We start from the raw sequence: 25,212 nt of genomic DNA on the forward strand, positions 1-25,212 counted from the left end.
CACTTGGTTCTGTCTCCCAAGTGCCCAGAATAAAGGTGTGTGCATCAACGTTCAGCCACTAATAATATTTTTAAGAGCACTACAGATGGGTCGGATGTGGCACACACTTTTTCTTTTCTTTCTTTCTTTCTTTTCTTTCTTTTTTTTTTTTTTTTTTTTTTGGTTTTTTTGAGACAGGGTTTCTCTGTGTGTATCCTTGGCTGTCCTGGAGTCACTTGTAGACCAGGCTGGCCTTGAACTCACAGAGATCTGCCTGACTCTGCCTCCCAAGGGAGTTTTAAAAAAAGATTTATTACATAAAGTTTAAGTTTTCTGCCTGCATTTATGCCTGCATGACAGAAGAGGGCACCAGATCTCATTATAGATGGCTATGAGCCACCATGTGGTTTCTGGGAATTGAACTCTGGAAGAGTCCAGTGCTCTTAACCATCGAGGCTTTTTCTAGTCTTCAGCTGTGAATCTTAGCTCTTATTAGGAGTGCCAAAACTTTATGCAAGACACATTGTATATCTACTTCCTTACGGTGACATGAAAGATAAATAGGATAAATCATGTAAAAATGCTAAGGTGCGGGCTCAGCCTCACCTTAGCAGGTCAGGTGCTCAATAGATGTTAGCTGCATTTGGCAAATTATTAAACTAGACAATTGTTAGCAAAAGAATCATCCAGAAGGGACACCTGGTCATCTGTCAGGGACTCAAGCACATATTGTTTGCTGAGCCCCATCTCCAAAACGGAACTACATCTAGGTGGTTTAAGACTTTACACTTCCTTTTTTTTTGTTTGTTTTTTGTTTTTGTTTTGTTTTGGTTTTTCGATACAGGGCTTCTCTATGTAGCCTTGACTGTCCTGGACTCGCTTTGTAGAACAGGCTGGCCTTGAACTCACAGAGATCCGTCTGCCTCTGCTTCCGGAGTGCTAGGATTAAAGATGTGGGACACCAGGACCAACTCTAAAGTATGAATAAACAGTACCGAAAGGATTATAATCCATGTACGGGAGAGGTAAAGTACAAAGAGTCTGAGTGCAGCTGGGCTTGGTGGCGCACGCTGTAATCCCAGGACCCGGGAGGCAGAGGCAGGCGGATCGTTGTGAGTTCCAGGCCAGCCTGGTCTATAAAGTGAGTCTAGGACAGCCAAGGCTACACGGAGAAACCGTGTCTCGAAAAACGGGGGGAAAAAAAAAAGGTTCTGAGTTCAAGGTGAGCCTGGATTGCATATCCAGTTTCAGGACAGTCTGGATTGAAACAGGATTCTGTTTCAAAAAAATAATGGTTAGAGGGAAAAAAGGGGCAACAATTATTTTTTTAAAGAGTATTACAATTACTGAAAGAATTGTAGCTCTTTTACCAGGGAGATTTTTTTTTATTCTGGTAGAGTTTTGCCTCTATTTAAAAAAAAAAGGCATGGCATAAAATGGTTACTAATCTTTATTGAACAAACACTATACTGGACAATCTCATGAAACATCTCTAAATACCTCTCACTTGGCTATTCAACAGGCATTATTGTGAAGAAATAAATCGGGGCAAAAGTTGTCCAAATATTGAACTAATTGGCTCAAACTCGAACTCATAAGCACACAACCACATAGTAAGGGCTAGTGCCCTACAGCGGCATCACCCGTAGCTCAAAGGTCAGGGTGAGATCTACCTGAGGGACGAAAATCAATGGGGTGAAAGGTTAACAGGAAGTGGCTCCAAGACTAGCGATCCTTAAAGTCACAGCATGACGAAGGGAACGTTAGTAAGAATCTGACCTAGTTTTCTCAATACTCTTCCAGATGGTAAAGCCATAAAGTGTGTGGGAAAGTCTGGAAAAAAGAGGGGGGGAGGGAGTATGAAACTCCCCATTACTTCCCAGGGAGCCGCCATGACGGAAAAGAAGACAGGCGCATGCGCAAGATCCGGGCTCCCGGAAACGTGCCTAAGGCCGACGTGGCAGAAGGAGTGGCCGGCCCAAGAGCATGAGGCGGAACTTCCGGGGACGACAAGCCAGCCCCCTCGGAACCGGAAGTCGAGCCTGGGATCCTTGACGTTAGGAACGAAGTCGAACCTGGATCTGGAGCCGGGTGAGGAGTGGCATCGCGAGGTTGCGTGGTGGGGAGGAATGCTGCGGAGAGGCCAGGGTATTTCTGGCCAGATCGCGGTCCGGTTTTAGAGGAAAGGGAGGAGCCTGGGGGCGGGGCCTGAAAAGAGACCCTCACCTCCTGCATCCGTGACCCCGGATCGTTCTCAGATCCCCAGACCCCTCCCTTCACCTCCTGGCCCAGGTTCCGGCTCCCGCCTCGCCCTCCCGGCATGTTGAAGGGCATTAGAAGCTTTGTCTGTACTGCTTAATGAACTGGCCCTCACCGTGGCACTAGAGGCTGGCTTGGCTTCCCGATCTTGATCTCTGGAGCTCTCAAGCCTCCAAATCTCGGGTACTTTCAGAGTTCTAGAAAGCTTGCCCCGCCCCTTTGGCTTGTCACCTTCGACTGTCTACCTTGAATGGAGTCTAGCTTGGAGTTTGACTTTAAGCGTATTCTGCCCCTCTCCCTCCTTCAGGAAGTAAAGGGAAAGGGACGTCTCCTAAGCTTAGAGTTGGTGGCATGCGTGGGGTTTAGGCTTTGGAATGACAGTTCCTAAAATGACTTTTTACTTTACAGAGTTTTAAGTCCGGCAGCGGATCAGCGTTTGGGCTTTCCTAGCAAAGAGAGGCCCAGTGTCTTACTGCAGCACCTGAGAGCTCTCACTCTTCCTGGGCCTCTTCTGCCTGTAGAATTATTAGAATGATAAACTGTTTAGATCTGCTGTGCCCTTTTTGAAATGACCCTTAAAAGGCCCTCCAACTCATCTGCTGCTGGGCAACAATGTAATAGTTTTTTTTTGGTTTTTTGTTTGTTTGTTTTTTGTTCTTACTAGACAGGGTTTCTCTGTGTAGCCGTGGCTGTCCTGGACTCGCTTTGTAGACCAGGCTGGCCTCGAACTCACAGAGCTATGCCTGCATTTGCCTCCCGAGGGCTGGGATTACAGGTGTGTGCCACCATGCCGAGCGAGTGTAATAGTTTTGATGCCGACCTATCAAACAAACATTAGGACAGAAACAGAATTACAGGTATGCTTCAGGATTTAGAATACCCACAAGCCCTCAGCTTGAGGCATGAGATGAATTGTCTTTGACATGGACTATTGCTACATTGTTTGTCTTAACGCTTCATTTGTAAGGTTAATACACTCTTCATGGAAAGACTGGGGTCAGAGTAACATTTGGATTATTGAAGGTCAGACAAAGAATGCTATTTCTCCCAAACAGCTGCTCTACAGTTTGTCTTTTGTCAGGGGACGGATTTTAGTTGGTATTTTTTATTTTTTTAATTTTCAGCCATAGTGGTTAAAAAACAAACCCCCAGCACGTTTGAAGTTACTCGGTGGCAATGGGATGGGGGGGGAGGGGACACATTGTTTTGTTTACCTGTAATATCATTGCAATTATCAGCCAGAGGACTCTGTGACTAGACACTGAAAGTCATAGCACTGGAGACTGGCGGCTGCTGTCCTGCTCCGTTCAGTCTGTCTGAAGTTGACATTTATACCTTCTTGGCAGTGACACAGCATGGGCTTCCCAGTAACAAAATCCTTGCTTTGAGGAAAGCGACTGGGTCCTGGCTGGGCCTGGAAGCTTCTGAGATCCTGTGGTAGTGCGGGAACAGTTTAACTGATCTCTGCCCCCTTTTGTCTCTTACTTCCTTCCCTGAAGAGTTGTTCTCTCTTTAGAGAGTTTGTTTTGACTGATTTCTTTATTTTCCTTTATCAAATAGGTGAGATTAAATCGGGGATGCTCTCATAATGAATGTCAACCAGTCAGCTCCACCCGGTCCACCATTTGGGCAGAACCAGCCCGTCTACCCAGGTTATCATCAGTCCAGTTATGGTGGGCAACCAGGACCTGCAGTCCCTCCTGCTCCCTGTGGAGCCTACAACGGCCCAGTGCCAGGCTATCAGCAGACACCTCCCCAAGGTATGCTTCCAGGTTTCTTGTGAGCTAAGGAGGGGGACTGATAGTCTTCAGGAATGGTGATTGAGGATCGTGAAGGCTCTGAGTGGTCTCTCTCATCCTGTTTTTACGTGTGTGACTGTTTCCACTTGAGACAGCTAGTGAGACTGCATCTTCCAGATTCAGTAGCAGCTCACTTCTGTGGGTGTCGCCCTGGACAGCCTCACCTGGCTGCATCACTAAGAGCTAGATGGAAGGGTATTGTCATAGCACTTCCATTACCTGTTGACTCCTAATTTCCCTGAAGTCACGTGTTCCTCATGTATGTTGAGGATGCCTCTTACGTGCCTTCAGGTTCTTATTATAAAATTACTCTGGGACACATTTGTCTGTAAGTGACTCTCGGAGGAAAAGTATATTTGTATGCCTGACCCTTAGTGCTCCCTGGGTCTCTTACTGCCGTTCATTTTCTTTTTCTTGGGTTTTCTCTCCTTGGGTGTTCTGTACTATCAGTAAAATAAGAAAACTTGGTGTTGCATCAGATTCTGTGTGCGTGTGTCTTGGAGAGTTGAACGTAGGCCTCTTGTATACGTGCTTTGGCATTGAGCTATGCTGCCAGCCCTTGTTTGTTTTATGTTACTTTTGCAAGAAGAATAGCTGTTACTTGGCAGGCCTTGTAAAGTTTTTTGTTTTGTTTTGTTTTATTTTTATTTTTTCGAGACAGGGTTTCTCTGTGTAGCCTTGGCTGTCCTGGACTCCCTTTGTAGACCAGGCTGGCCTCGAACTCACAGCGATCCACCTGCCTCCCGAGTGCTGGGATTAAAGGCGTGTGCCAGCACTGCCCGGCTGTAAAGTTATTTAATAGCAGACTTTTTGGTTAGGCTGGCTGAAGACTTAGAGTATGCCAAACTCTATTGGTCTTTTGTTGTTGTTTTCCAGGCAGGTTTTCTCTGTGTAGCCTTGGCTGTCTTGGAACTCTCTCTTTAGACCAAGTTGGCCTTGAACTCAGAGATCAGCCTTTCTCTTCCTCCTGAGTGCTAGGATTAAAGGCACGCACCAAAAATTCTCAGCAGCCAAACTCTGGATTGTTTAAGAGAGTAGATTCCACTAAGCCTGTTCTTGCAGGCGTGTAATTCCAGTTATGAGGAAGGCTACAGCAGGAGGATTATAAGTTTCAGGCTTATCTGGGCTGTAAATTCAACTTAAGTAATAGAGTAATATTCTGTCTAAAAATAAAAGTGAAAACAAAGATATAAATCATTAGCAAAGTGCTTGTCTAACATGTATGAGATCCTAGTTTCAGTCTCCAGAACCACCACCAATAAATAAATGAATGAATGAATAAATAATAAATAAACAAGCAGGTGGGGGAGGGTGGGAGGCTTGAGATGGCACAGCAGGTAAAGGTGCTTACCACTAACACCTAAATTCAATCCCTGAGACCCACATGGTGGAAGGAGAAAACAAGGTGTCTTCTGATCTCCACACACAATAAATCCATAAATAGAATTTTATGAGGATTAGAGAGATGGCTTAATCCAAGCTGGGTGAGGTGACCCATGCTGACCCATGCCCTTTTTTTTTTTTTTTGACCCACGCCTTTAATCCCAGCATTTGGGAGGCAGAGGCAGGCGGATTGCAGTGAGTTTGAGGCCAGCCTGGTGTACTGTTAAGAAATTAAAAAGAAGGGGCTGGAGAGATGGCTCAGATGTTGGGGGCTGTGGCTACTCTTCCAGAAGTCTTCAGTTCAATTCCCAGCAACCATGTGGTGGTTCACAGCCATTTATGATGAGATTTGGTACCCTCTTGTGGTATACATGCAGGCAAAACACTGTATATATGTGATAAATAAATAAAACTTTAAAAAATTAAAAAGAGTAGATTTAATAAAGAGGAGGAAAAGATACCAGTCAGGCATGGTATGCATAGGTTTTGAAAAAGAACAAAATAAAAGCCGAGCGCAGTGGCACACACCTGTGATCCCAGGAGGAGAGGCAGGCGGATCGCTGTGAGTTCGAGGCCAGCCTGGCCTACAAAGAGAGCTCCAGGACAGCCATGGCTACACAGGGAAACCCTGTCTCGAAAAACTAAAAAAAAAAAAGAAAGAAAGTAAACAAAATATTGTCACTTTAATCACACTGTAAAAAAAGATTAGTGAAGTAAAGAAAACAAAAACAAAAACATCAAAACCAGTGAAATAATAAAGTTAGGTCTTGGTTCTTTCAAAGCGCTGTGTTCTGGGATGGGACTTTGACTGGACAGAGTCCACTTCTGCTCTGTTAGGTCTGACGTATCAGAACGGAGCTTGTCATTCTCTTTTGAGAGGGTTTGTTATTGAAGGGACGTCTGTCTCGGTCTGTGATGGTCAGTGAGCAAGTTGAACTTCTCAATTTGATCTCTCCCGAGGGTCAGGAACATTTCAAAAGTGACTTCCAAATAACTTGTCACTTCTTGTGTTTTATACTGGAAGTATGGCTAAGCTTGGCAGAAGCAGTTTTGAGGGGAGGTCTGATCAGAGAAAAGATAGAGCCCAGTTTTTGTGAGAACGTAGGTACAGGGTTAACAATGGGATGGGCCACCTCACCTGACGGAACTCTTGGAGAAAAGAAGGACTCTGACTTGTGAGAATGCTACTGAACAGGGAGAGAGCAAAAGGAGCATGGATAGGGTACATGAACGTCCAGTGAAGGCCAGCACAGCCTCTGGGAAGTGCCTCTCTGGTGCTTGTTGGAGCTCAGGGAAGGGATATTTGCCTAGCAGGCATGCAGCCCTGAACTCAGTCCCCAGCACTGTAAAACAAAACAAACAAGCAAACAACCCCCCTCACCCTCACCACTACCCCACAGTTTCTTAAATTTCTGGTCCTCTTGATTCCCAAATGCTAGGGTTATACGTGTGCGAAACTGTGTAGTGTATTTAAGATGTACTATTTTGTTTCAAACTGGTGAGAGTGTTTCACCTGCATGTATGTATGTATTTAGAACTCAGAAGAGGTAGTCAGGTCCTCTGGAACTGGAGTTACAGTTGACTGTGAGGTACCATGTGGGTGCTGGGAGTGGAACCTAGGTCCTCTGCAATTAGCACCCAGGTCCTAAACCACTGGGCCAGCTTTCCAGACCCTACCAGGAAGATTTTTTATGTTGTACTGGGGTTTGTTTTGTTTTGTTTGTTGTTTTGTTATTGTTGTTGTTTTTGAGACAGGGTCTCTCTGTGTAGCCTTGGCCATCCTGGACTTGCTTTTTGTAGACCAAGCTGGCCTCGAACTGGGATTAAAGGTGCGCGCCACTATGCCTGGCTGTTGTGTTGGCGTTTGAATCCAAAGCTTCATACTAAGCAAGCAACTGACCACATCCCCAGCCCCCTGGTTTCTTTTTTCTTTTTCTTTTCATCTCCTCTTCCGCCTTCCCTGTTTTTGAGATTGAGTCTTAGATTGAACGAGAAAGTTTGTGTTGATCAGAGGAAGGTCTGTGTTGTGTTGTTGTGACTAGCTTCACCCCGATGTGTCAGAGAAAGTAGCTTGTTTGTTGGACATCCACACGCCAAATACTGAGGTAGAGAGCGTTGCATGGTGTCCTTTTTGCTGTGTAGCTGGAGTGTGGGGTTTTGTTTTGCATTCCTGCCTCAAGGTGGAGGAGAAGGTTATTTCCAACCATTTAGTTTCTGTCCTTTCCCCTCAGGTGTGCCGAGAGCCCCACCTTCCTCAGGGGCACTTCCAGCCTCAACAGCCCAGCCCTCTGGTGGTCAGACTACATACAGCCAATTTGGCCAAGGTGATATACAGAATGGGCCAAGCTCCTCAGCTCAGCTGCAGAGGTATGTACTGGGAGAGCCTAAGGGCAGTGTAAGGAGAGTAGCTTCGCGATGCTCTAAGGCTCTGTTTTTCCCTTTCCCTGAGGTTCTTTCTTCTGTTCCCTCTATCATGTTTGGCTTCCTTCGGTTACTTTTTACCACATTTACATGTTTTGTTTGTATGAATAATATGCGTGTGGGCATGTTTGTCATGGGGCTCATGTGGAAGGTCAGAGGACAGCTTGTAGGAATCAGTACTCTCCTCCCAGTGTGTGGGTTCTGGGGCTCAAACTCACGTCTTTAGGCTTGACAGCAAACATCTTCACCCACTGAGCCATGTTGCCAGCCTTATTTTGCAGGTTACCGATGCTGCTGATGTCCAGCATGATTCGGGACCCATCTTAGTTCCTGTGTTCTTTTCCATATTATCTTTTTGTGATCCTGAATTTTTCTCCCTTTACCAGACATCTGTTTCCACAGTGGTTCTAGTCTTCATGAGCCTACACTAAAGAGGAAATGAGAAGAGGGAGCTCAAGGTTGTCTGTGTCTGTCTCCCTTTTCACTAAACCAGGCACTTAGTAGGACTGATTGCTTAAATTTATACATGGCCAGTTATGAAGTGAAAGGACCCAGAAGGAGAGCTGCACAAAGGAGAGGCTTTTCAAGACAGGGTTTCTCTCTGTAACCTTGGCTGTTCTGGACTCGCTTTGTAGACCAGGCCACATTTGGCCAGAAACCTACAAGTATGGAGCTATCCGAGAGCCTGGGATGAACATAAATACCAGAACAGTGTGGCTCCCGTCACGGTGTGGAACTCTACCAGCTTTGACAGACTTCCCACCCATCCAGTCACCTCTGCTTTCCTTTTCTTTACAGGCTCCCTGGGTCTCAGCAGTTCGGGTCCCCTTTGGCCCCTGTGGTCAGCCAGCCAGCTGTGTTTCAGCCCTATGGCCCTCCCCCCACAAGTACACAGGTGACTGCACAGCTGGCTGGAATGCAGATCAGTGGTGCTGTGGCCCCAGCCCCTCCCCCCTCTGGGTTGGGCTATGGTAAGTAGTGGTGGAACCAGGGTGCTGTCATCTACTTTTCAGAAGTAGAAATTTTTAATTTCCTGTGCCATTTAGCCCAGATGCAGGGACAGTCATATTTATTTTTGTTTGTTGTTTGTTTTGGTTGTTATTTTATTTTGTTTTTTGGTGGGAACAGAACTAATTTACCAAACAAGGCAGAATGACTGGCTTTCACCTCTACCTCTTCTGTCTCTCAGGTCCACCAACATCATTGGCCTCAGCCTCAGGAAGTTTCCCTAATTCTGGTCCATATGGCTCCTATCCTCAGAGCCAGGCTCCTCCCCTTAGCCAGGCTCAGGGTCATCCTGGAGTCCAGCCTCTCCTGCGATCTGCCCCACCACTGGCTTCCAGCCTCACACCCCCAGCTTCAGGTGGCCCTCGGATGCCTTCCATGACCGCTCCACTCCCACCTGGACAGGGCTTTGGGAGCCTCCCCGTGACCCAGGCCAACCACGTGTCCTCGCCTCCTACTCACGCTCTGAGTCCAGGCACTCAGATGACTGGGCCCCCAGTACCACCACCACCTATGCACTCCCCTCAGCAGCCGGGTTATCAGCTGCAGCAAAATGGCGAGTTTTGGTTTTTGTTTGTTTTGGTATTGCTTACTAAGTAGTAAGCTAGTGGGCAGCTTCAGAGTACCTATTACTAGGATGTGAGCTTTGTAAGAAATGTTCATGTCTCTTACTTCATTTAGATAGTGTGGCCTTTCTTTGGCTTCCTCAGGCACTGCTAGGCCTCATAATCTGTGTCAGAGAGTCCAGTTATTTTCCTGAGACTTTAAGAAGAGGTAGAGGGGGTTGGGGACTTAGTTCAGTGGTACAGCGCTTGCTTAGCAAGTGCAAAGCTCTGGGTTCAGTCCTCAGCTCTGGGGGGTAAAAGAAGAAGAGATAGAGGAGGGATTTTGAGTTTATCAACCTTGTGCCCTTGTCTCTCAGGTTCCTTTGGACCAGGCCGAGGCCCTCAGCCTAATTATGAGAGCTCATACCCAGGAGCACCTACCTTTGGCAGTCAGCCTGGGCCTCCTCAGCCACTGCCTCCTAAGCGCCTGGACCCTGATGCCATCCCCAGCCCTGTAAGTAGGTGCTTATGTGGTCCTGGGGAAACACATGTCTTCTAGAGGACTAGACTGCCCGGGATGGGACGTTTGCTTGGCATTTTCTGATAACATTCCCTTTTCAACCACCTTCTTAAAGACTTAGAACTTGGATGTGATGTCTAAGCCTTTGACATGAACCTTGAAATCCCCAAAGTCTTGTAGCGCAGTTTGACTCCACAGCTATATAGGGAAGAAGGGAGCCAAGCCAAGAGTGATCATGGTGGTAGAGCTCCGGGTCAAGGGCTATGTTCTCTGGCTCTTGGACGTAATAATAACATGGTCATCTTCACCCTTCTGTAGAGTAGTGACTAGGCCCCTCTCCCTTAGATCTAGTAGGGCATCATTCTTTTTTTTTTTTTTTTTATTCTAATGCGCATTGGTATGAAGGTGTCAGATCCCCTGGAACTGAAGTTACAGACAGTTGTGAGCTGCCATGTGGGTGCTGGGAATTGAACCCAGGTCCTTTGGAAGAGCAGACAGTCCTTCTAATCTCTGAGCCATCTCTCCGGCCCCTAGGGCATCATTCTTGTTGATATGAGAGCAGGTAGTAGGTCTCTGGTGTTAGGCAGCCAGAGCAGGAAAGCCTCATTGGTTCTTTTCTGCTCCTATACAGTAGTGTTGTAGGGTGATGTCCCCCAGTACTATTGACTGATTGACTGTGGATGGGGAGCAGTCACAGTGCATGTAAAGTCCACAGAGGAAGCCACTTCTTCCTCAGAGCCATTGGAGATCTCAGCCCATCCTTCTCAGACTCGCTAGAGTAGTTCTTCCACGTAGGGCCTGCTTTATAGCCTGTCTGTAACATCGGTGTTGGTCACCTCTTCATACTTAGCCATTGTCATATTCCATTCTGTTCTCTTCCCTCTTCCTTTGGGGAACTACCATAGTGAGGAAGCCTGCTGGCTAAGGGGAACCCAAGAGGACTGACCGACCTCCCCCTTCTCCCCTCTGTGGTGAGAAGCAGAATCTAGCTGGACAGCCGAGGTATCTCTCTCATGACAGTTCTTAGGTATAGGCTTCCCCTTCTCAGGAACTTCCTGTTCCTTGAGGTTTTTCCCATTAGGGCCTCCTTGGAGAGTCCTGCTTGCCTGCTGCTTGCTCTACCTGACCTTATCTTGCTCCAGTGTAGCCTGAGTCACTGAGGCCTCCTGTGAGGCCTCTGTGTTGGGCTAGGGAGCCTTTGAATCCCAGCTCCACTGGGGCCCTGACTTCCACAGTCCAGGAGGGGCTCCGGCTCATCATGCCTGCTTCACCAGCGTTAGAGAAGTAATGTCTGCCTCTTGTTCTTTTGTCTCCCTCCCTGTACCTCCTGCTGCCTTTATTATTAAAACACTAAAAGCAACTTAATGAGCTGCCTCCTCAGCAGAAAACCAGGCACAGAATAGACCCTGATGCCATCCCTAGTCCAGTAAGTGCAGGGGTGGGAGAATGTGCTTGTTGTCCCTGTGTTAGTGTCACTCATGCATGCCTGTGACGTCACCTCACCCACCATGTCCATCCCTTCTCATGTCTTCCCCGAGCCCTTCAAGATCCTTGCTTTTATAAGCTGAAGGATATGCATGCCCCAAGTCACAATGAACAGAAGAGATAGCAAACTGTTAGCAGTGCCTTGAGTATGGGATGGTGAATGGCCAGCCTCTAAGGGTGGGCCCGTGGCATGCTAAGCTTTGGTTTTAGTCCCGCTGGCTCCTCCAGGAGCTTGTGTGTGGCATGTGATGGAACCAGACAGAGTTGAGCAGCAAATCCTTCCGGTTTGGTGAGGTGCAGTGTTCGGGTGGGTAGCTGTGAACATGCAGGTTCATGGCATTTCTCTCAGGGGAGAATGTGGGCAACTTCTCATCTGGAGACTTTTAGAGTCTGGTGGATCTCTAAGCGTCAACTCTTTCTGCTGCGGGATACAGTCTTATTTGCCCTTTACTTTTTCTGGTTTTATCAAACTCATCTTGAAGTAACTGAGCAAAGGTCACCAGCTTGGACAAGGGTCTGATGATGAGCTTTGCATATCCTTTTTGTGTTTGCTCTCCTCAATGTCTTGTCACGAGTAGAGGTTTGAGGCCTGGGACATAAGGATTGGGTCCTTACCCTCTCCTATATGGACCCAGCGATGCTCACCTGAAAGGAAGGCAGCATTTGCTTCCTTGCCTTACTTACCTGGTCATTCCTGGCTGTTTAATTCTCTCTGCCCTGTGTTCCTTGTTAATTTCATTGAGTTTAGAACCATTCCAGGTAGATTCATTCCTATGTGGGTTCTGTCCTCTGTTCTCCTTGCTTGACTCAGTGTATCTTACAGAGAGGAAGGGAGGGAGGGGTTTGATGGGGATGGAGAACGGAATCCAGTCACATCTTACGGTTTGGGATAAGAGTTGAAGCCTTCCTGGAGTGGGAGCAATAAAAGGGTGCTCACTGATGATTGGAGCCACGGGGCTTAACAGGAAGTCCATTCTCACCAAGGCCCACCCAGCATCTCCTTGCTAGCTGCTGCGAAGTGGAAGGCCAGCACTGTGGCATCTGATAACGGTCTTCAAAAGGAAAGCATGCCTGGTGCATGGAGCGCCTGGTGCACAGAGCGCTGTCTGCAAGTTAGGTGTTCTCATGCCGCAGCTCTGGCTGGCCTTGTCCAGGACTTCTTTTTCTTTTTTTTTTTTAAAGATTTATTTATTTATTATTAAGTATACAGTGCTCTGCCTGCATGTACACCTGCAGGCCTGAAGAGGGCATCAGATCACATTATAGATGGTTGTAAGCCACCATGTGGTTGCTGGGAATAGAGCTCAGGACCCTGGAAGAGGAGTCAGTGCGCTTAACCTCTGAGCCATGTCTCCAGCCCCCTTTTTTTCTTTCATACCACTCATTTCACTTTTTTCCTGCAGATTCAGGTTATTGAAGATGATAGGAACAACCGGGGTTCAGAGCCATTTGTTACTGGTGTACGGGGACAGGTGCCACCTTTAGTCACCACCAACTTCCTGGTAAAAGACCAAGGTGAGATGAACTTCAATGTCTGTTTCCTTATGGCAGCTGATTCTCTAAAGCTGTCAGCTATGGATGATGCTTCTGTCTTTAACCAGAGACCAGTCTCTCCTACCCCACCTCTGCTCCCCGCTTAGTCCTACAGGGGGCTAAAAGCTACTGCCAACTCCTAACATTTGTGGAGGTGGAGTGACTCACCCATGGAGAGAATTGGTATCTGAAAGGCTTCTGTGATATGATTCAAATATCCTACCCTCCTCAGGGAATGCAAGTCCCCGCTACATTCGATGCACATCCTATAATATTCCTTGCACATCTGACATGGCTAAGCAGGCTCAGGTGCCTCTCGCAGCTGTCATCAAGCCACTGGCAAGGCTGCCCCCAGAGGAGGTAAGTCTGCTAAAGGACTAGAATACAAGGAAAGAAAGAAGGAGGGATGAGGGTTCTTTCTCGACATGATTCTGGCGGGCATGGAAGACATTTTGGTTGGGCAGGAGGGGACAGACAGTATATTCGGTATCTTTCTTTCCCAGGACCAAATCTGGTAGCAGTGGTAAGGATGAAAGCAAAAGCCAAACAAACTACTTTGCGAGACCAGGGTTCATAGGAGGAACAAAGGGAAAGACAGAGAGCCGGCTGTGTGTGCAGGCTCACACCTGTGTTTGTCGCGCTCAGGAAGCTGAAACAGGAGGCCATGGAGCTCCAGCCCAGCCTGGCCACACAGTAGAATCAAACACACAAAAAAAGAACTAGGCATGGTATTCAGGAAGCAGAGGCAGCCAGGTTGCTAAGTCTTTGAAGCCAGTCAGGGATTTATAGTGAGGCCCTATTTTAAAACAAAATAACCTAATTTCTAGCAGCAAGACAGCCGATATAGGAACTCCTCATTGTGTGCTTGCATCTTGTGATGGTAATGATGATAAGTGCGTTATTTTGTTGTGGGTTGGCTTTTTTTTTTTTTTTTTTTTTGTTTTTGTTTTTGTTTTGTTTTGTTTTTAAATTCCCCCTGGATTGGATTAGGTATAGGAAGGCATAAAAAAGAAAAGGTACTACTGTATCCAATAATCCACCCCTCACCAGGCTTGGGTCCCCATCTGCCAATCTAGCACCTGAAGTAGCAGTTTTTGTTTTTGTTTTTTTCAAGACAGAGCTTCCTGTACACCTGTTCCTGGGACTTACTCTGTAGATCAGGCTAGCCTCTAACTCAGAAATCTGACTGCTGCTGCCTCTAGAGTGCTGGGATTAAAGGCATGTGCCACTACGCCTGGTGAAAGCATTTTAAAATTAGGTAGCAGTTTATTCAGGTCTTGAGTTTTCTAGGACTGGAACCTCGAGGCTCAGGGTATTTTCTGCTCTCTCATTTCCTTTGTGAGTGCTGATGAGGATGGTTAGACGCTGTTCTCGGATTTGTAAGATGACATATTTGGGACAACAATAGGCACCACAGAATTCTCTTGTGAGTGATGGGGAGACGTGTCATAGATATGAGGGAAGGGAGTCATCTCCAGGAGCAGAAGTCCTATATAATCTTTAGTTTTCTCTTCATACACTCATGGCAGCCTCTGGTGTGCTATGGCCAGTTTCATAGGCCCTCTTCCTTTTTAAGAAGAAATGCATGCTGGGAGAGGAAATGAAAAGGGAAAACTGGGGTTTCCCCCATGTTCAGGACCCTTATTATCCTTGCTCCCTTCCACTGTATTCCTTCCCCAGGCAAAATACCCGAATCATGCTGCCTCTCCCCCAGTCTGTGTCATGTGTCGCCACACATCTGATGCCACTGTAGCTTCCCTCCATCCAAGCCCCTTCTCTTTGTTCCTTAGGCGTCACCTTATGTTGTGGACCACGGCGAATCTGGTCCCCTGCGCTGTAATCGCTGCAAAGCCTACATGTGCCCTCTCATGATGTTCATCGAGGGAGGGAGGCGCTTCCAGTGCTCCTTTTGCAGCTGTGTCAATGACGGTGAGTTGTGAGGCTGTGTCAGTGACGGTGAGTTGTGAGGCTGTGTCAGTGACGGTGAGTTGTGAGGCTGTGTCAGTGACGGTGGGTTGTGCGGCTGTGTCAGTGATGGTGAGTTGTGAGGCTGTGTCAGTGACGGTGAGTTGTGAGGCTGTGTCAGTGACGGTGAGTTGTGCGGCTGTGTCAGTGATGGTGAGTTGTGAGGCTGTGTCAGTGATGGTGAGTTGTGAGGCTGTGTCAGTGATGGTGAGTTGTGAGGCTGAGCGGGGAGCCTTGCGTCCACAGTGATCTCTCTAGTTAGATAGACAGGGAGCATTTCTCAGGAGCTGGGGAAGTGGGGCGCAGGGGAGGACAGGGGGTATTGGAATGGTGTCAAGGAACCTCTAGCTAAGAGTTGGCATACTAGGTTGAGGGTGAAACTTTTGAGTAAGACACTGCATCCTCCCCACAGTTCCCCCCCAGTATTTTCAACATCTGGATCATACTGGCAAGCGTGTGGATGCTTATGATCGTCCTGAGCTGTCGATGGGATCTTATGAATTCTTGGCCACTGTAGATTACTGCAAGGTGAGCAAGGCAGTGGGTGGAGGGGTTGTGAGAGCCCACATTAGCTGTTAACATTTCCTTTGTCCTCACTGCCTTCTAGTCTACAGTCTACTTACTATCTTCCTGTGCCCTCAACATTTCCTTCCTCTACAGAACAATAAGTTCCCCAGTCCTCCTGCCTTCATCTTTATGATTGACGTCTCCTACAACGCCATCAGAACTGGTCTTGTTCGGCTCCTCTGTGAGGAGCTCAAGTCCCTCTTAGACTACCTGCCTAGGTGAGGGTCGAAGCACTGCTTTTCCTTGTTGATGGTGGATGTCTGGGTTGACTGAGCACTATGTCTGGAACATTATGTCATGAAATCATGGGTGGTGAAGAAGGTGGCCAGTTTGGATAACAGTGTTACCTCCCACAGGGAGGGTGGAGCAGAAGAGTCAGCGATCCGAGTCGGCTTTGTCACCTACAATAAGGTGCTCCACTTCTACAATGTGAAGAGCTCCTTGGCTCAGCCACAGATGATGGTTGTATCGGATGTGGCTGACATGTTTGTGCCACTGCTGGATGGCTTCCTGGTCAATGTCAGTGAGTCTCGGGCAGTTATCACCAGGTAAGAGCCAGATGGTGGAGACGAGAGAGTGGGAGGCACAACCACAGAAGGCCGGGGAGTTGAGCAGGGTTAGTAGACGGGCAGGGGTGTGGCCCAGGAGCTTTCAGTCTGGGAGCCAGATAACTGTTCAGGGAACTGAGAATGAAGGCAGCTAAAATCTGGCTGGCAATTTTGGTTGTCTGTCTTTTCAGCTTATTGGATCAGATTCCAGAAATGTTTGCAGATACAAGAGAGACAGAGACAGTATTTGCCCCAGTTATCCAGGCTGGCTTGGAAGCTCTGAAGGTAAGTCAGGAGTCTGTGGCAACCTCCTCTCTAGCTTTCCTCTGACCTTGTTATCACTGGATAATAGCCTTAGTGACTGATAACTGTCTAGCATGTCAGCCCGTTTCACACAGTGCCCAATAAATGGCAAAGAAAAAGAGTAACAGACGAAAAAAGGGAGGGATGGACAAGCAGTTTTTCTTTTTTTCCTAGGCTGCCGAGTGTGCGGGAAAGCTGTTTGTGTTCCACACGTCCTTGCCCATTGCAGAGGCCCCGGGGAAGCTGAAGAACAGAGACGACAGGAAGCTGATCAGCACAGACAAGGAGAAGGTGTGGGCTGGGGATGGGGAGGGCATTCCATCCCGGAGGACGGCAGCAGCGGCCGTGTCCACTCTTCAGTGTCAACAACTGGGCTGCGGTTACATTCTGTTTGCCTGTTTGGTTGGTCGGTTTTTCCAGACAGAGTTTCTCTGGGTAGCCTTGGCTGTCCTGGACTCACTTTATAGACCAGGCTGGCCTCAAACTCAAAAAGATCCGACTGCCTCTGCCTCCCGAGTGCTGGGATTAAAGGTGTGCGCCACCACGCCTTTACATTCTATCCTCACATGCCCCACCGAGACTGCCAACCCACTCACAGAATTCCTGGTGGACTTTTTGAGATGAGGGTCTAACAATGTAGCCTAGGCTGGTCTGAAACTATGTAGTTCAGCTGGCCTTGTACTTACAGTGATCTTGTCTCTGCTTTCTGTGTGTTGGGATTATGGGTGTGGCCGATCACACCCTGTGCCTTTGCTCTTTCTCTTTTCCCTTCCTTCCTTCACCTCTCTAGTCTTCCTTTTCCTTCCACCTTTCTCCGACTGTTGGAATTATAAGGTGGTAGAGCTGAAGTTTTGAAACTAAGTTTTTAATTTTACATGACCAGCTCTAAAGTTGGGGAAAGCTTTTTGACATTTCTTCTGTTTCCTTCCAGACTCTGTTCCAGCCTCAGACAGGTACCTATCAGACTCTGGCCAAAGAGTGTGTGGCCCAAGGCTGCTGTGTGGACCTCTTCCTCTTCCCTAACCAATACGTAGATGTGGCCACACTCTGTGTTGTTCCCCAGCTCACTGGCGGCTCTGTCTACAAATACGCCTGCTTTCAGGTATAGATTCCTGGGTGTGGAAATATCTGCTTATATGTGGAGTGGCTCTGTAGTTAGTAATTTATTACTGGGGTGTGAAGTTGAACCCCGAGGATGGTGGTTAGGTACATGGGTCCTAAAGTCAGTCCTGGGTTGATACTGAGGCCCCCCACTTAATTACTCATCTTTTGTTCTTTCATCTACAAAGTAGAGTTCACTAATTAGGATTTGTCTACAGATTAAACAATTGTATATAAAGTACTTGGTGTGGTACCTGGTTTGTCATGAATCCATAAAAAGCTTCACTGTCATTGTCATCCTTTTCACTGTTACTAAGATTAAGTGGGCTTGTAGAGTGGAAGTGGTGTGGGGAGACCGACTGCAGGGGGAACTGTGTGGTCAGTGATGTGACTGGGGCCTGGCCTGCAGGTGGAGAATGATCAGGAACGCTTCCTGAGTGACCTGCGACGGGATGTACAGAAGGTGGTTGGCTTTGATGCTGTGATGCGGGTTCGGACAAGTACTGGTGAGTTCTGGGTGAGGCTATATCTGGTTGAGGTATATGTCCTACCTCCAACCCTGACCTGTCCCTGTGGCCACAGGTATCCGTGCTGTAGATTTCTTTGGAGCTTTCTACATGAGCAACACGACAGATGTGGAGTTGGCTGGGCTGGATGGTGACAAGACCGTGACTGTGGAATTCAAGCACGACGACCGACTCAGTGAAGAGAGTGGAGCGCTGCTGCAGGTGGCAGGCGGGAGGCAGGGCGGGACGAAAGTGCTGTGTGCGTTCACTGGGAAGATAATAAGGGGTGGACAGAATTGTGAGGGAGGGTGTGAGTTCCCCCTTTCTCCCTTCCCCTAGTGTGCCCTGCTTTATACCAGCTGTGCAGGGCAGCGTCGGCTCCGCATCCACAACCTGGCCCTAAACTGCTGCACCCAGCTGGCTGATCTGTATCGAAACTGTGAGACTGACACGCTCATCAACTACATGGCCAAGTTTGGTGAGGGTAGAAGCAGGGCAGGGCGGGATTGGGGATGAGAAAGGTCCAGGGTGGTCACAAGTCAGCACTGCTGGGTAGGTGTGGTGGTGGGAAGGTGCGCGTGACGGGAAGCTGGGCAGTGACGCTGACTCTCCTTCCCGTGTAGCATATCGGGGTGTTCTGACCAGTCCTGTGAAGACTGTGCGGGACACTCTCATCGCCCAGTGCGCCCAGATCCTGGCCTGTTACAGAAAGAACTGCGCCAGCCCTTCTTCTGCAGGACAGGTGGGGCAGGACGTGAGCGCAGGGGCTGTTTCAACAAAGTGTGTTAGAGGGATCCCTTGTGATCATTGACTTTTGTCTCCATAAATCCCTCAGCTGATCCTTCCTGAGTGCATGAAGCTCCTCCCAGTTTACCTGAACTGTGTGCTGAAGAGTGACGTCCTGCAGCCTGGAGCTGAGGTCACTACAGATGACCGTGCCTATGTTCGACAGCTGGTCTCCTCCATGGACGTGGCTGAGACCAATGTCTTCTTCTACCCTCGGCTCCTGCCCCTGGTGCGCACGAGGACTGGAGAGTTGAGACACTGTACTGAGGACAGGGCCTCTAAGGAAGGGGTGGGATCGCTTTACTGCCAACACTAAGGAATTTGTTTGTTTTGTTCTTTTGGCTTTTTGAGAAAGGGTTTCCCTGTGTAGCCTTGGCTGCCCTAGACTTACTTTGTAGACTAGGCTGGCCTCGAACTCACAGCGATCCACCTGTCTCTGCCTCCTTAAGTGCTGGGATTACAGGTGTGTGCCACTGTGCCTGACTGAGGAATTTATTTTTATGTACATTTTATTAAACAAAAGTTGGGTCACACAGACAACAAGCCATAATTAGCATCAAAATACATCAGACCATCCTCCAACATACATTCCATGTAGGTTTCTTAGTTTGTGTGTGTAAAGGAGTGTCTTGTAGTTCTTGGTGACTTTTTTCCCTTTTTGTCTAGACGAAGTCTCCCCTTGATAGTACCACCGAACCACCAGCAGTTCGAGCCTCTGAAGAGCGATTAAGCAGTGGTGACATATATTTGCTGGAAAACGGGCTCAACCTCTTTGTCTGGGTGGGAGCAAGCGTCCAACAAGGTGTTGTCCAGAGTCTTTTCAACGTCTCCTCCTTCAGTCAGATCACCAGTGGCTTGGTGAGAACAGGGTGTCAAGGATAATATGGGCATGGAAAAAACACTTCGGTGATTTGACTGTGGGCCAGTGAGGTCATCATGCTGGGCTCTTTACATACCGGAGAGTGCTTGGGACAAGGGAAGGTGTTGTCAAGTGCTTCCAGGCTTCTTCGTTTCAGATGATACCTAAATCTGTGTTGCTCTCTTTTGATTTAAAAGCAGTTTTCCTTAGTAATACATGAATTTTTGTTCCAGAGTGTTCTGCCAGTTCTGGATAATCCACTGTCCAAGAAGGTTCGAGGCCTCATTGATAGCTTACGGGCACAGAGAATGCGGTACATGAAGGTAAGACAAGTGCTGTGTTTTGGGGTGGTGCTACTGGAATTAAACCCTAGGCCTTCTGTATGCCAGGCAAATACTCTTACCACTGAGCCACGTGCCTAGACAGTAACACTGCTCTGAATTCTGGGTTTTTTACCTGGTCAAGTCAGCAGGAAGGAGCTTGGGGAGGGAGAGTATGAATACTTCATTTTCACTGACCCTTCCTCACAACCTGCCCTCTGGTGGTAGCTTATCGTGGTCAAACAGGAAGACAAGCTGGAGATGCTGTTCAAGCACTTCCTGGTGGAAGACAAGAGCCTAAGTGGAGGCGCATCCTATGTGGACTTTCTCTGTCATATGCACAAGGAGATTCGGCAGCTACTGAGCTAAAGCAAGTGGGTAAATGGCATAGGGTCCCAGGCCAGCTTCCAGGAAGTGCTGCAGGATGGCAGAGAAATCGGGACAGTTCCATATCTTATAAGTCATGTAAGCTGACCTCAGTTGACTTCTTTGGGGGGGAGGGCGAGATATAAGGAGACACCTTCTTTCTGGGCTCAAATACCCTACCACTCTGTCATGTCCTGCTGATGGAAGGTGCCCCAGGCCCCTTACTCTACCCTCTTTCTCCTGCTAATCCTGTTGTAATGAATGTAGTTTCTCAGTTCACTGTATATGATTTGGTGTTGGGGGTTTGGAGGCAGCCAGGCCCCAGCAATATTGTGTCCCTTTGGACCAGCCTCCAAGAGGAAAGGGGCAGGCAGGAAGAAGTGGGAATCCCAAGGTTATTACAGGAGGTGGCAAATTCAGCTCCGTGTCATCATCTTCCTATATTAGGGATAAAATATACAGGTGCACAAGAGCTGGGGTACAGACCGTAGGTGGTGGAGAGTAAAGTAGTTGGTCCTTTCGGGGACCTGGTGATCAGTAGCAAAGGCGTTTTTACTGAGGACGGATGACTAGTTGTCTCTGCTTCCACTGTACGTGCTCTCTCTCCCCTGCAATGATTGGTGAACATTTTGTGGATAGAAGCACATAGCTAGAAATGAATGAGCCTGGGGACTGAATTGCAAAGCATATTAACACCTAGGGGAGGTGGCAGCCTCCTTTCCAGATGGAGACGCCCCAATACTGGATGGTTCTGTAGAGAGCCTGATGGTCAACTTGCAATACCTCACAGAGCCAGCCCACATCCCACTCAGCTCCCACCAGAAACGTTGGGGAGAGGCGGAAATGGCTGGAGCCCTGTCTTCCTGTGCCAGGATGTTACTGGGCTTTGGTGTTGACTGAGTAGCTGACAGTTATCTTCCAACTCCAATTGGCTGGGGCAGGACAAGGGCTAGGATTGACGGTGGTCAGGCTTGCCTGCTCCCAGCCCGGGATGCCCCTGCTCTGGACCTTTCATTTCTTTTCATTGGTTTATTTTTCAATGCATCTTTAATTTGTAAAGAAATAAAATAAGATGTAACCAGTATCTCGTTCATTACTCGCGACCTCTCCCAGCCCAGCCTGTGGCTGAGAGGAGTTACGCATGCGCCGCGTGCCCCTATGGCGTAGGACCTGGTCGGCTCCCCACTCGCCGCAGGGCGGGGTTTCGTGCTGTCCGAGTGGGTCCGGTGTGGACATGGCTGCTCGCTGCACTGAGACGGTGCTGGCCGCCCTGGGAGTGCTCAGTGTTTGTGCGGCCAGCAGCTCCGGGTCCGGGGCTACGGGGAAGGCGGGTGGGGAGGCAGAGTGGGCGGAGCCGTGGGACGGTGCGGTTTTCCGGCCGCCGGATGCGCTAGGCGCAGTGGGGGTGGCGCGCGGGCCGGGGTCCCCGCCTCCGGCGAACACGGAGACGGCGGAGCTACCGGTTTTGCTGTGGTGGAGCCCAGGTCTGTTTCCGCACTTCCCAGGTGATTCGGAGCGCATAGAGTGCGCGCACGGCGCGTGCGTGGCGTCCCGGGATCGACGGGCGCGCGCTGACCCGCGGACGCGCGCACTGCTCTTTTACGGAACGGACTTTCGTGCGGCTGATGCGCCGCTGCCGCGCCTAGCGCACCAGAGCTGGGCGCTCCTGCACGAGGAATCGCCGCTCAACAACTTCCTGCTGAGCCACGGCCCGGGTATCCGCCTTTTCAACCTCACGGCCACCTTCAGCCGCCACTCTGATTACCCACTGCCGCTGCAATGGCTGCCCGGGGTCGCCTATTTGCGCCGGCCTGCGCCTCCCCTCCGGGAGCGCGCCGAGTGGCGTCGTCGCGGGTACGCGCCGTTGGTCTACTTGCAGTCTCACTGCGACGTGCCCGCGGACCGGGACCGCTACGTGCGCGAGCTCATGCGCTACATCCCGGTGGGTGAGAGGTTAGCATAGCGGGGAGGGGGTGGGCCGGGCGACGAGGCACCCTGCTGACCGCCGTGCTCTGCCTCGCTTAGGTGGATTCCTATGGCAAGTGCCTGCAGAACCGCGAGCTGCCCACTGTGCGGTTACAGGACACAGCCACGGCCACCACCGAGGATCCGGAACTCTTGGCCTTTTTGTCCCGCTATAAGTTCCACTTGGCCCTGGAAAATGCCATTTGCAATGATTACATCACAGAAAAACTGTGGCGCCCCATGCATCTGGGTGCTGTGCCTGTGTATCGTGGATCACCCTCTGTGAGGGACTGGATGCCCAATAACCACTCCATCATCCTAATTGATGACTTTGAGTCCCCTCAAAAGCTGGCAGAGTTTATTGACTTTCTGGACAAGAATGATGAAGAGTATATGAAATATCTGGCATACAAGCAACCCGGGGGCATCGCCAACCAGTTTCTTCTGCATAATCTGGAGCACAGGGAGTGGGGAGTGAATGATCCCATGTTGCCTAACTACCTCAATGGCTTTGAGTGTTTCGTCTGCGACCATGTACTCGCTCGGCTGGATGCCGAGAAAGCACATGCATCCTCTCCTGGGGACATTCCTTTCCCCGAGCCTCATATTGCCCAGCCCTCGCACATGGACTGTCCAGTGCCTGCTCCTGGCTTTGGCAAAGTCGAAGAGATTCCTGAGAATGACAGGTAGGGGTTGCTGGGATGCCCTGCAGCTGTCACATCAAACTGTTTGCTTTCTTAGTGTGTAGGGCACTGCTGAAAGGATACACAGGCTCACTTTGCTTTAAGATGTCAGTAGCATCTGGGAGCTGGATGTGGTGGATACATCTGTTGTCCCAGTGCCAAGCTGAGGATCACCACCTCAGCTAAGGACCTTTGATTCAGGGGTGAGTGTTGGGTGTGCTGGAGGTCAGTCCCTTCTGCATGCCAAGAGAATACTTTCCCACCCAGTCACACACCTCAGTCCAGTGAGAACATTTTGAAAGAACCCCTGCCTCCCACTCCTTGCAGTAATCAATCAACCAAACATACTAGAGTCTCCCTCTGTAACCCGGCCTCATCCTCCTGCCTCTGCCTCCCAAGTGCTGGGATTACAAGAGTGAGCCACTGTGCTCACGAAAAGCATTTACATTTTTTTTTGTGTGCACTCTACCATTAGGCTGCACCTCCGGCCCACCTTTTCTATGCCCTGCTTTAGATCATAGCCTGGTTTATTCACTCTAGACAGAATTGAAGGGATGCTTTCAATGGATGTATAATAAATATTGGTCAGTGTGGGGACAGAGGGAAGTGAGAGCAGAATATACCTGTGTTGGGAAAGGTGTGCATGGGAGGTAGAACGGGAAAACTTTGAAGCTACCTGCAGCAAGCCTCCACTGTTAATTTCGAGAGGGATCACTAGAATAATTAGAAGAAAGTGACTCAGCAGTGGGTGGCAGCAGAGGACTGTTTACTGCTGTCCTGATGGTGGAGTCTTTCACTAGGAATCTATCAGTTTATGCTGAACACATGGTTTACTAGAAAAGTTAAAGCATTAAGTAAGTGGCCAGGCCTGTAATTCTAACGATAGAGAAACCGAGGCAGGAGGTTAAGGAGTTCAAGGTCATGACTGCCTTGTACAGTGAGTTTGAGGCCAGTCTAGGCTATTTGAGACCCCTGTTCCCCTAACAAAAGGAAATTCAGGTTATGCCTTTTCTACACGCCAGATATCAATGCACCTTTACTTAGATTTTTAAGTAATGGCGAAGGTTAAAACCTTCTAAAGGCTCCCTTGCTTTTCCCTAGAATACTATTTCCATGCCAAGGACCTTTGGCACTTCTTCCACATTTGCAGCTAGAGGCAAGTGAGCAGTGTCAGCTTCTTAGGTGACTATGGTGTCATTATGTTTATGACCTACATCCTATCTCTTGGGATAGGATTAGCTTTACTCCATGTCTCTTTCCTTCACAGAAGAGCCTTGCCCTATCCAGAGGCACAGTACCTGCTTAATTGTTTTTTTACTCCCTAGACAGGGTTTCTCTGTGTAGCCATGGCTGTCTCTTTGTAGACCAGCCTATTACTGCCCTGGCCCCTCCACTTACCCCCTCCTGTTTTGTCATTTCAGCTGGAAGGAAATGTGGCTACAAGATTACTGGCAAGGTCTCTACCAAGGGGAAGCTCTCACGGCCATGATCCACAACAATGAAACACGGCAGAGCAAATTTTGGGATTATGTGCATCAGATCTTTATGAGAAGGAATAAAACCTGACTTCCCTTACAAAAGAGCATTCGGCTTGAGGACTTGAGATGGCTTTCCCACGGCGCCTAAGGCACACCCACTGCCCAGCCTTTAGTGAACACTGTCTACTCTGAACTGATGTGTTCACTCATTCCTCTGCCCCCTGCATTGAGGATGGAACCTCGGTTTTGGAAAATGCTAGGCGAGTACCCTCAGCCCTCTCTACCTGGAGGGTATGTAGCCAGTATTTCAGCCAGAGAGCTTCTCTTTAAAGAGAGGCAGAAGCGGGCCCGGCATGGTGGCACATGCCTTTAATCCCAGCCCTTGGGAGGCAGAGGTAGGAGGATCGCTGTGAGTTTGAGGCCAGCCTGGTCTATGAAGCAAGTCCAGGACAGCCAAGACTACATGGAGAAACCCTGTCTCTAAAGAAAAAAAGAAAAAAAGAAAAGAAAGGAAAAAAGAAGAGACCAGAAGCAGTCACTTGACTCAAGTACACTTCGCGTATCTGTAGCCATTTCACCATTTCAGATATGGGCAGGACGGGTCAGGCGATGATATAAAACTTCTATTTAGTTCCTTTCCGTAGAGTTCGTTCCTCATCTTACTTCTCTTACCAGCTGTAACCCTGATGGAGAGGCCAAGGGGGGCGGCGTGGAGTGTTATTCTGCTTCTCTGCTCCCCCCGCCTCCCCCCAGCCCCCTCCACCCCGCTTTTGAGACAGGTCTCACTACATGGCCCAAGGCCGCCTCCAACTCCTGGGCTGACAGTTCTGCCCCTG

The 25,212-nt window shown here is 48.9% G+C and overlaps 2 protein-coding genes across 2 annotated transcripts; both read left to right on the plus strand.

Annotated features, from left to right (window-relative positions):
- The first annotated feature begins 1,937 nt into the window (after window positions 1-1,937).
- Sec24c (SEC24 homolog C, COPII coat complex component) lies at window positions 1,938-21,332 on the plus strand. The gene is made up of 24 exons (XM_051142704.1): window positions 1,938-2,070; window positions 3,799-3,998; window positions 7,652-7,787; window positions 8,640-8,812; window positions 9,031-9,402; window positions 9,769-9,905; window positions 11,269-11,337; window positions 12,800-12,911; window positions 13,162-13,289; window positions 14,720-14,858; window positions 15,307-15,422; window positions 15,555-15,679; window positions 15,818-16,009; window positions 16,201-16,294; window positions 16,487-16,603; window positions 17,244-17,414; window positions 17,823-17,919; window positions 17,996-18,141; window positions 18,259-18,397; window positions 18,543-18,661; window positions 18,755-18,934; window positions 19,372-19,563; window positions 19,798-19,887; window positions 20,113-21,332. Exons 2-24 carry the CDS (start codon window positions 3,827-3,829, stop codon window positions 20,251-20,253), a joined length of 3,357 nt encoding a protein of 1,118 aa, XP_050998661.1. The 5' UTR covers window positions 1,938-2,070; window positions 3,799-3,826; the 3' UTR covers window positions 20,254-21,332.
- A 59-nt stretch (window positions 21,333-21,391) lies between these two features.
- Window positions 21,392-24,543, plus strand: Fut11 (fucosyltransferase 11). Its single transcript, XM_051142697.1, has 3 exons — window positions 21,392-22,192; window positions 22,276-22,901; window positions 24,320-24,543. The coding sequence occupies exons 1-3, from the start codon at window positions 21,392-21,394 to the stop codon at window positions 24,462-24,464; spliced, it is 1,572 nt and encodes a 523-aa protein (XP_050998654.1). The 3' UTR covers window positions 24,465-24,543.
- Window positions 24,544-25,212: the final 669 nt, after the last annotated feature.

This window comes from Acomys russatus, chromosome 3, assembly GCF_903995435.1.
Source record: "Acomys russatus chromosome 3, mAcoRus1.1, whole genome shotgun sequence".
NCBI classification, from domain to species: domain Eukaryota; kingdom Metazoa; phylum Chordata; class Mammalia; order Rodentia; family Muridae; genus Acomys; species Acomys russatus.

Coding starts and splice junctions, on each gene's coding strand:
- Sec24c (XM_051142704.1), top strand. CDS start 3,827: ATGAATGTCAACCAGTCAGCTCCACCCGGTCCACCATTTGGGCAGAAC. Junction 15,423..15,554: donor CCACTGTAGATTACTGCAAG/GTGAGCAAGGCA, acceptor CTTCCTCTACAG/AACAATAAGTTCCCCAGTCC. Junction 19,888..20,112: donor AGAGAATGCGGTACATGAAG/GTAAGACAAGTG, acceptor CTCTGGTGGTAG/CTTATCGTGGTCAAACAGGA.
- Fut11 (XM_051142697.1), top strand. CDS start 21,392: ATGCGCCGCGTGCCCCTATGGCGTAGGACCTGGTCGGCTCCCCACTCG. Junction 22,193..22,275: donor AGCTCATGCGCTACATCCCG/GTGGGTGAGAGG, acceptor TGCCTCGCTTAG/GTGGATTCCTATGGCAAGTG. Junction 22,902..24,319: donor GAGATTCCTGAGAATGACAG/GTAGGGGTTGCT, acceptor TTGTCATTTCAG/CTGGAAGGAAATGTGGCTAC.